Source organism: Triticum aestivum, chromosome 2D (genome assembly GCF_018294505.1).
Source record: "Triticum aestivum cultivar Chinese Spring chromosome 2D, IWGSC CS RefSeq v2.1, whole genome shotgun sequence".
Lineage (NCBI taxonomy): Eukaryota > Viridiplantae > Streptophyta > Magnoliopsida > Poales > Poaceae > Triticum > Triticum aestivum.
The window spans coordinates 441816960-441826553 of NC_057799.1; the positions used below are offsets into that span (position 1 = coordinate 441816960).

The 9594-nt window shown below is 48.4% G+C and overlaps 1 protein-coding gene across 2 annotated transcripts; it reads right to left on the reverse strand.

Annotated features, from left to right (window-relative positions):
* Positions 1 to 5731: 5731 nt before the first annotated feature.
* Positions 5732 to 7522, reverse strand: LOC123049540 (uncharacterized). 2 transcript variants are annotated; one of them, XM_044472441.1, is made up of 2 exons: positions 7382 to 7522; positions 5732 to 7287 (listed from the first exon to the last, which is right to left on the reverse strand). In XM_044472441.1, exon 2 carries the CDS (start codon positions 7230 to 7232, stop codon positions 6015 to 6017), a length of 1218 nt encoding a protein of 405 aa, XP_044328376.1. In that variant the 5' UTR covers positions 7233 to 7287; positions 7382 to 7522; the 3' UTR covers positions 5732 to 6014. The 2 variants fall into 2 exon arrangements, with proteins under 2 accessions (XP_044328376.1, XP_044328377.1); XM_044472442.1 differs by having other exon boundaries at positions 7395 to 7512.
* Between the last annotated feature and the right edge of the window lie 2072 nt (positions 7523 to 9594).

Genomic DNA, 9594 nt, shown 5'->3' on the forward strand with positions numbered 1-9594 from the left:
ACGATCCGGTGAGGGCGATCCGCCGAGGGAGAGGACGAGGCGGACGACGGCGACGGGGACGAGGACGACGGGGCGAGCTCCGGCGAGGCAGTCCCAGCGGCGGGGACGGGCGCCGACGTCGGGGGCTTCGGCCCAATCTAGTTCCGGATGGGGGGGGGATGGGGAGCGAGAGGGAGAGTGAGGGGATAGGGCTAGGGTTTGCTCGCGTGGGGAGTAGTAGCGGGCGCGGCTGGGCCGGCCTGGCGGCCTGGTGGCCTGCTGGGCCGAGGGCCGGGGGGTTTCTCTTTTCTCTTTTCTTTTGCTTTTCTGTTTTATTTTGTTTTCTTTTATTTCTTTTCTGTTATATTTAATTTAGGGCATTTATGTAATTTATAAAATTGTGTCATCTACACCATAATTACCATGACAATATTTGGCATCCATCGAACATTTTTGTTTTGATGTTTGAAATTTTTTATTGTTTGATTTAATTTTAAATTTGAATTTGACTCCGTTTCGAAATGCTGCGAGGTTAGCAACAGTAACTGAGGTGACATGGCATGATTAGCGTGAGATTACTGTAGCATGATTACCCGGGCGTTACACCTGTCATGAAGCGCGGCCACGTGGTAAGGCATCGGTTTTTTGGTCCCGTTACTCAGAGGTTTGAATCGGTACGACTGGAATGTTAATCCGACCAATACATGTCGGGTGGATAGGGCTATTTAGCCGTTGAGTCATGACAAAGGCACATAATAATTACTAACTAATGCAGTTGCTATTGTGCAATAATATCGTTAATTGTCCGGCATGTGTTCCGCCACGTGCAACTGCTATACCCGAGATATCTGGTTTTGGTAAGTTGCCGCTATGCAACTGAATGGCGGGAGTACTTAGAACTATATTAACTAATCACTACATACACCTATTGATTGACGAGCACACAATACCACAAAAAAATATTAAAAAGCTTAAAATAAATCTAGAAAATACAACCACCCGTATCAAAAAGGTCTGGACTTGAACATTGGTGTGCAGGTTATACCATAAGAAATCTACCCATTCAAGCTTATTCGAAGACTTTCCGGCTGCCATCGACAAGGTTAGGTCGGCTCTGATATGGGAGGGACGACAGCGACGCGTCAGCTGCTTGTTCTGACGGCGGCCATGGTCATTTCGTGGACCATGGACCTAAATGTAATTTTATTATTTTTGAGGTGTTTTTGTACTTTCGATGAATCTTCATAATAGACTTGATCCTTTTTGCAAAAAAGAAAATAAAAACAATACAATTGAAGACGGATTAAACATGCGGACCATAAATGTCAATGATAGTAGCAAGTTATTCTAGTTAAGATAACCTCTAAACAAGTCGGTGGTCTAGGATCAACTGCGATCTTAAAAGCAAAAGGTACAAACCAAAGAAAATAAGGTCAGGATTTGTTCATGCCATCACTGCGAAGTCAAAGTTGAAACTTCTGTGCAGTGGTTACTCTATTGAGAGCATTGTGGATGGAGCACATGGCTTGGAGGTTCTGTGCAATGGTTCTCCGGTGCTTGTCGCTGGTCCGAATTGATCTTCATGTGCGCAACGTACGCAGCTGCCGATGAATCCAAGACGATGGCTTTCTCGGGTCTGACTGAGTCCCACTACCCATTAGACATCTCCTATTAGGCAATCATGAATGGCTGGTGCATTGTCAAGGAAAACTTAATCGAAGTTGTTGCTCTTCAACGTGTCTGCCGTTGGTCGAGATGCGGCATGTAGATTTGTTAGGGCTGGCTCCTTTATGTTGTGTTTGTAGTAGTTATGGTGGCTAATAGTTTGATTAGCTCGGGTGTGAAATTTTGACTATGTTTGTTGTTCGCATCAAGTTGTAATCTCATGTATTTGTCTTTTATAAAAAATGGTACACCTAGATGTACTAAAAAAAGATGAAACTTCGGAGAAACAAGTACTCGTATTGCGCATCCTTAGAAAAAATGCATAGTTCAAGCAAACCTCTCGGTCTTTTGAACCGCAAGGAAACTTTCACTTGGTTCACCGCGTGCCTTCTCCACGGGCAAGTGCCAACCGCCAAATCTATTTTGTGCAAAACATGGAGTGCTCTTCTTTCTGGTCACCCCTCACCGTCCTCGATCGTCACGCCGCACCCACTGACACGTGGGACCCGCAGCTGATGTAAGTGCGGCCAGCTTATCGCGTGCACGTAAGCGTATAGAGCCAGCCATGGATTACGTAGCAGCGACGAGAGACCCCGCTAGAGCCAAGGCATTTGATGCACGGATGGATGGATAGAGCCGTCGCAGACGGACGGATGGGCGTTGTCTGTTGGCCGCCACCGTGGGCCTACACGTGTAGCACGTGGCCCGCACACGTGGTGCTCTGCGTGACGGAGCGACGCCGCCGGATGGCGCCCGATCGGGCGTGCGCGTCCCGGAACCGCACGGGGATAAGCGTGACCGCGTACGTGGTGGACCGGTTCCACGGAGCCACTTCCTACCGCCCCGGCGCTATCGCTCTGGATTCGCTGGTTGGGCTTGGATGGCCGAGCTTCTGATTCGGCTGGCAAGCAGCTAGAGATCGAGATAGAGTCGTTGAGTCCATTAAAAAAGGGCAGATTATTTTTCTCCATCGCGAAATGGAAAATGCGGCTCGAGATTAACGATTTTATTTTTTGTAGTACACGAGACGTACCAAAAAAAAGTGTTTTCTTCCAGGGAGATAAGGTGTACGCATTAATTAACACATTTCTTGATTAGTTGCGCGACCGTGACGTGATGTGATCGGTTGGGCCATAGTGGAACGTGGGATTTGGGCCATTCGCGTTTGGTGGCTCCGGTTTGTTTCCGAAGGGAAAAAAGGCCATTACCTGCCGCTGGGCAGCAACCCGGCCATGAATGCGACGTCTTCTTTCCCGTTGTTTGGTTTTCCACGGTCCATGCTCGGCAGCGGCAGCTCCGGACCTCTCGTTCTCCTCCTCCTCTACGTGGCGTCAGGGGAGGCGCCCGCACCGGCAGCACTTCAACACGTCTCCGGCGCGGGGGCTCCTTCGCGGCGAAGCACGGGTCGCCCTCGGTCCGGCAGACGACCCGATCTGCCTTGCCTGCGCAGGGTCAGAGTGGATGGATTCCTTTTTCACTACTTGTAGGTTGTAGCCAGTGGTTTCTGTCAGCGCTTACGTGCGCGTCGCGGGGCGCGGCACGTTGCGCGTGTCGCGGCTTGGCGGGCACGAAAGCTTCCGTCCGGTCCTCGTCGACCGGGAAAAGTCGGGTGCGGGTGCGGCCGTGACCGGTGCAGCACTACGGCAGGCACACGCGCTCGTGTAGTCGTGTGCCTGGTGGCAGCGTGAGGAGGAGGGAGGGCGCGCGGGCGGCGAGAAGGCCACTCGTTTTGTTGCGCCATTTTTTCTTTTCTGCCTGCCGAAGGAAAGCAAAAGCGGGGATTGTCTTTCGATCTGGTACTGAGTGCGTACGTGATGTTGGTTGACGCACTCGCGTGGCTTGCTTCGTTCCCGAGTTGGTCTCTTCGTTCCTTTCGATGTTTCCGATGTATAGTCGGCTGGCGGTGCGCCGAGCAGTCTGACGGCCCCGATGTTTCTTCTTTGCTCGTGGACGCTAGTCAGGAACCACGCGCGGGGCAAAGGGGTAGCTCACAGGTAGATGGCCCTCTGGGTCGGGCTGCGACGGCTGGGGGGAGCGGCGCGGGGATGAACAGGGAGGTTGGGCTCGGGGGCACTGTGGTCGCGCTCTGGGGCACGCCGCACTCGTGGTCACCATGGTAAAAGCATGCTCCGGGGTGCCAAGGGGTTTAAGACCTTGTCTGGGAGGTTGTTCGTTGCTGGTTTGAGCATCAGGGAGGGAGGAGAGCCCCGGGCGTGCAACATGATAGTGCAAACGTTTTCAAACCCCAAAACAACAGCAAAATGTTGGTGATTGGCAATTGGTCATGGTCATCAAGCCTGGATCTGAAGTTCCTCTCAGGTGGCTTGTCTGGGATGGGGATTCAACTTGCAAAATTCATATAAAAAGGATCAGTGAAAAAACACTTGTTTCACAAAAAGTGCCAAAAAGGACAGGACTTTTTTTTGGATGATCTTCTCCAAACTAGAGCAAATCTGGATCCAAGCTTTGCTTATATATGCTTTATTTATATGCATATATGAGAGTGACTAGAAATAATTTCAGAGTTTCAGCATCACCAGAAAATATAGGTGCTTCACAATGGCATCAAATGGGCAGACTGGTTTCTGGGGGCTCCCTTAAAAATGAGATAAATCTTGGGTCATTGCTTGGTTGTATCTGGCATTATATTCATAGGAGAAGGTCCATGAAGCTGCGGAAGAAGCATTCCTTCAGAGTTTCAAGTGTATCCTCTGAAACAAAAGAGGGTTTCAGAGGTAGAAAACGCAACGTCCACTATATACCACTAATCATCCACCAAGTCAACAAAAACATCGTCATAAAACTAATTGGTCGTTGACACAAAACAAAGGGAAATCCATGTGGAAAACTGACATGAATGGATCGTACAATAAACGTTGACCACACTATCAATTAATCAGTATCAAAGGAATGAAATCCCTTCTACGAGTTGCTATGGATGTCAGCAATAGGTCAATTCAGGCAGTTGAAACAACAGGGAGGGATAAGAAGTTTACCTGTGGTTCTAGGAAGCAAAATTTAGACCTAACAACAAACGACATAGCCACCGGACTCATAGAAAGCTTAGTGAGTACTGCAAACACCCCAAATACTGACTATTGAGAAGACCACTGGATAAAAGAAGGTAAAGTCAATTCTTCAGTTCAAGGAAGAGAGACACGAGCCATATATATTGCAAACAGTTGAGTACTAAGAAGAACCAAGAGATAATAAATAAAATAAAACAAAGTCAATTCCTCAGCCCAATACAATAGACACATGGTGCAGATTAGTTGGCTAACATTTGATGATCTCAAGTTTTCCATCAGTTAGCTTAGGATTCAACCGACACTAAAAGTAATATGAGGGTTGGACTAGTGCGGATCCATCCCACCACACTCACTCACTGCTGCTACACTGGGAAAAAAAAATGCCAATGCATTGCTGGCCGGTAAATCATATCTTCAAAAGAGCTCAACATCCACTGGCATTATCTTTTCTCAGAGAACAAGACGAGACTATTTTACTTCAAGTTTCAACTACTAGTGGTCATGCATGTACCTGCTGTTCAATAGTTCATCCAGTGACCTGTCACCTGTGTTACTTTCAACTACTGTTCTCTGCATACTTTCAACCTGTATCATCGTATGATCCAATGAACAGGATAATATATGTGTAAATGCACAGCATCTACCCGGAAAAAATATGTAAAGAAACTACACAAGCCATTTAGAGACAGCAACATCAAACTGTGTCAGAAATATGTATATGCAGAGAATTTATCTATGCGCCCTCTGTTCTTAACAGCAATGGTGCTGCAGATTGGGTCTCTGCAATAATTCCCAGAAATACAAGGAACAAGTTAAAAGTGTAATTAGTTCATGGGGTTGAAGAATAGATCCCAGGGAGCATTACTTCCTTACCCTGATTTGACCCTGGCCTCGAGTGGCCATCTTTAACCAAATAGAAAACCCGTCTTTTGCCCAGTGCATGACATTGCAAAATAAATAAAGCATACAGAGAACAAGAAGGCACGGCGACAAGTTCAACAGTCCAGTTGCAGGAGCTGAATTCAGAACTTTGCAAAAATTGGGCCAACATTTACCGCTGCCAGAAATTAAGCACCAGATTGCATTGCTAAGTAGTAGTAATGCAAGTAGAAGTGGGACACACAGACCAAGTACTGATAATTAAGACAAAAAACGGTAGTTCCACTAAAGGTGATCTAACCTAGGATCAACCTGCTTCTTACATGTTACTACAAGGCAAGGCATATCCAAAATAACAAAGCAGGGGACTAGACAGTAATTAGGAGCAATTACTTAGCGAAAGCATAGCCTTGTCAGTTGGTCATCGAGATCCCCAGAGTTGAACGAAGATCTGCCGGCGCCTTATGGAATCTGTTGCAAGGCCAGCCGAGAGTCCGGGATGTTGATGGTGTAGCTGGCGAGAAGGTCGATGATCGTCGAAGGACGGTCAGCAACGAGGACAAACTTCTTGTCCTTCTTGATGAAATCGGCAGTTTCAGAGATCTTCTCTACTTTTCTGTCCTTGATGCCGCACTTGCATATACGAGCGGACGAACCCAGATTTTCAGTGTAGTAGATGCAGTTTGCCTCAATGCCTATGAACTTATCAGCATAGACAGCCAGGCACCTCTGATGACCAATGAAAATGGCATAGTTGTTGATGGTGTCCACATCCTCCAGCTTACTTAACTCGATGTCTGTTTTAAAAATAAAGAACGATCTCTCTGCAGTCCCGACAAGCAGCATTTCTCTACCCAAAGCCACTGGAAAACAAAGGTGGTTTGCATCTGGAGGCATCAGCGATCTGCATAAACGGACAATCACGGCATGCCCTATAGTGTCTGAGTAGACACCGCCCACGACCGCATTACGGAAGAAAACATAAGCTGCTTGCTGAGCCTCGTGGACGACGGAACTCTTGTTGTCGGGATAGGCCGAGTAAATCTTGTGAGATGAGTCGCCAAACAAGGTGAGCCCGAGGGCAGAGCTGGCAAGGGAGACAGCAGCGTGTCCCACCTCAGGGGGCACAGGCGCCATGAAACGGATGACGACGCCGGTCAGAGGGTTGAGGACGCTTGCAGAGTGAGGAGGGCTTTTGTCCGCCAGGACCAAGTAGCCATTGCGAGTTGTGGCTACGACGTAGTGGTCGCTGAGCAGCGGGAGCTTTCTATGGACGAAGCGGCCGTTGTCAGTGTTCAGCAGGAGCAGCTTCCCTTCGCTCTGGAAGTCCTCGTTGAGGACGATCCACCGGCGCGGGTGGAAGCGGGGGTCGGAGGTGTCGCTCATGGGGTCGTCGGCGGCGGCGCGCCAGCCGGGGCAAACGGCGCGGAAGTGAATGTAGCAGTCGAGGTCGTTGGTGGACAGGAGGGAGTCGCCGATGCAGCGGACGAGGTCGGGCGGAAGTGTGGACCATTTGGACCAGTCTTCCGCCGTCATGGCCGGAACCACCGGCGAGGCTTGGGGAAAACTTGGGTCTTCCTTAACCCTTTTGGCCTGCGGAAGAAGAGCAGGAGTGGCCAAAGGCGGCGGAACATCACCGGGCGCGGCCGCCATTGCCGTACGCACCAGTTCTTGCGACATTAACGCGCCTCTTCTAGTCTAATCACAAAACCCCAATGTCTGACTCTGATCCTCCCTGTGAAAAACAAAAGGCACAGATTTTTGTAAATAAAACTGAAAATTAGCACACAATCGCACATAAAGGAAGAACTGGAGCAGGATTAGGTTACCAGATCTACAGACCAGAGCGGCAGCAGAGCAGAGCAGATGAGATACAAACGAAATGGAGGAGGATCCGGCTCCGGAATGGAGAGGGGCAAAGAGGGGAGAAGCCGAGAAGCAGCAGCACGCCCAGTCCGGTCGAATTCAATGCCGTGCGTCCAAACTACTTTTTTTTTTAAGATCAAAGCGAAAGCTTTATTACTTAACTTTTTTTTAGGATTAAGCCAACTTTATTAATCGAAGTCCACAGAGAGTGGGATACAAAATAGGTCATGGGTTGGCCAAGCCACAGATGGCGCCCCGGTCCCCTTTTAAGAGAGAATCTAGCTAGGCTATGTGCTTCATAATTTACAGCACGACACTCAAAAGAAAAAGTACATTGAAAAAGGGTAGCTGGAAGGTTGATCTCGGACAGAATGGCACCGTAATGCCCTCTACTACCAGAATTTATATCGGAGACAACTTGCTTACAATCAGAGGCCACAATGTAGTTGTTGATAAGGAGATCCTCTGCCAAACACATTGCCTCCCTGCATGCCATAGCTTCCAAAGAAGCCGGATCATCCACTCCTTCCACCACTAGGGCTGAACTCCCTAGATAATTTCCATTTGAATCATGACAAATTGCAGCTGCTGACCCACCTTTCCCTGGTCGGACTGCAGCGTCAACGTGTATTTTTGCAAAACCCGCCGGAGGTGCCTTGGGTCTCTGCGGTCCCACTGGAACATTTGGTGCACTCGTTCGCCTTACTGTCAGACGGATCATATTAAGCTCGTCACAGTATCTTCTGATGAAAATTTGTGTTGCCTGAGGACTCTGAAAAATCCCCTCATGGATCGCCTTGCGCCTCGCGTGCCAGATTGACCACAGAGTAATCGACAAGAGGGCAAACTGATCATGTGTGAGGGACTCAATAAGTGAGAACAGCCATTGCTTCGCTTTAGGCTCTGTGAGCGCCATCATTTTATGTGCAAGTTCCTCGTCCACCAAGGCCCATACACATCTGGACATTGTGCATTGAATCAACGAATGTTTCCACGAATCTGGCATCCCACATAGCCCGCAGCTACTAGACGTCGTCATATGGCGGTGAGCTCACACATCCTCAGTGGGAAGGGAGTGTTTAGACAATCTCCATAGAAACATCCGAACTTTGCCTGCTACTTCGGTTTTCCACAGTTTTTTCCACATCCCTTCCTCTGACTGCGACGATGACGTTCCTGGTGCCCCATTAAGCCATGCCTCACGGTGCTGTTTGGTTTCAGAAAGCATTCTGTACGCGGATTTAACTGAGAAAGTGCCTTTGCTCTCAAAGTTCCAAGACCAGAAATCATCTATGTTGCGTGTATGGAGAGGAATGCCCAGTATAATATTTGCGTCCATTGGCATGAAGACCTCGTTCACCCTTTGCTTAATGCAGCTAGCTGAGGTTGGATCTATCAATTCTGACACAAGCTGCGGTGGGTTCGCAGAGATGCACCCATAGGGCCGAAGCATCTCTTTCCTTGGGAGCCAATTATCCGTCCATATATTGGTGGTAGCTCCGTATCCGACTTGTCGGATCAGACCCTGCTTCAAAACGTCACGGCCCTAGATTATTGATCTCCAAATGTGGCTCGGGTGACCCCCTAGAGAGGCTTGCAGGATATCACTATTCAGATAGTATATGCTCTTTAGTAATCTGGCACTGAGAGAGCTGGGTTCCTGCAGAAGTTGCCATGCCTGCTTTGCCAACATAGCCAGGTTAAAAAGTTCAAAATCTTTAAAACCAAGACCGCCCATGCCCTTCGGGTGAGTCATAGTTTCCCAAGAGACCCAGTGTGGTTTTCGTTTGCCTTCCTTTGAGCCCCACCAAAACTTCCTGATTAACATATTAAGGTGCTCACATAATCCTCTCGGCAACTTGAAACATGACATGGAAAAGACAGGGACCGATTGTGCAACTGCTTTTACTAGGACCTCCTTGACTGCCGTAGACATGCAATTCTCGATCCACCCCTGCACCTTGCTCCAAAGTCGTTCTTTCAGATACTTAAAGGCCCCATTTTTTGAAGTACCAATATCAGACGGCATGCCAAGGTATTTTTCATTCAACGTCTCATTTGGAACATTTAGCATCGTTTTAATCTCCAAACGTGTGCTTTCTGGAACCCCTTTGCTGAAAAAGATTGAAGATTTATTATAATTGATCCGCTGACCTGAAGCGTGACAGTAAGCTTC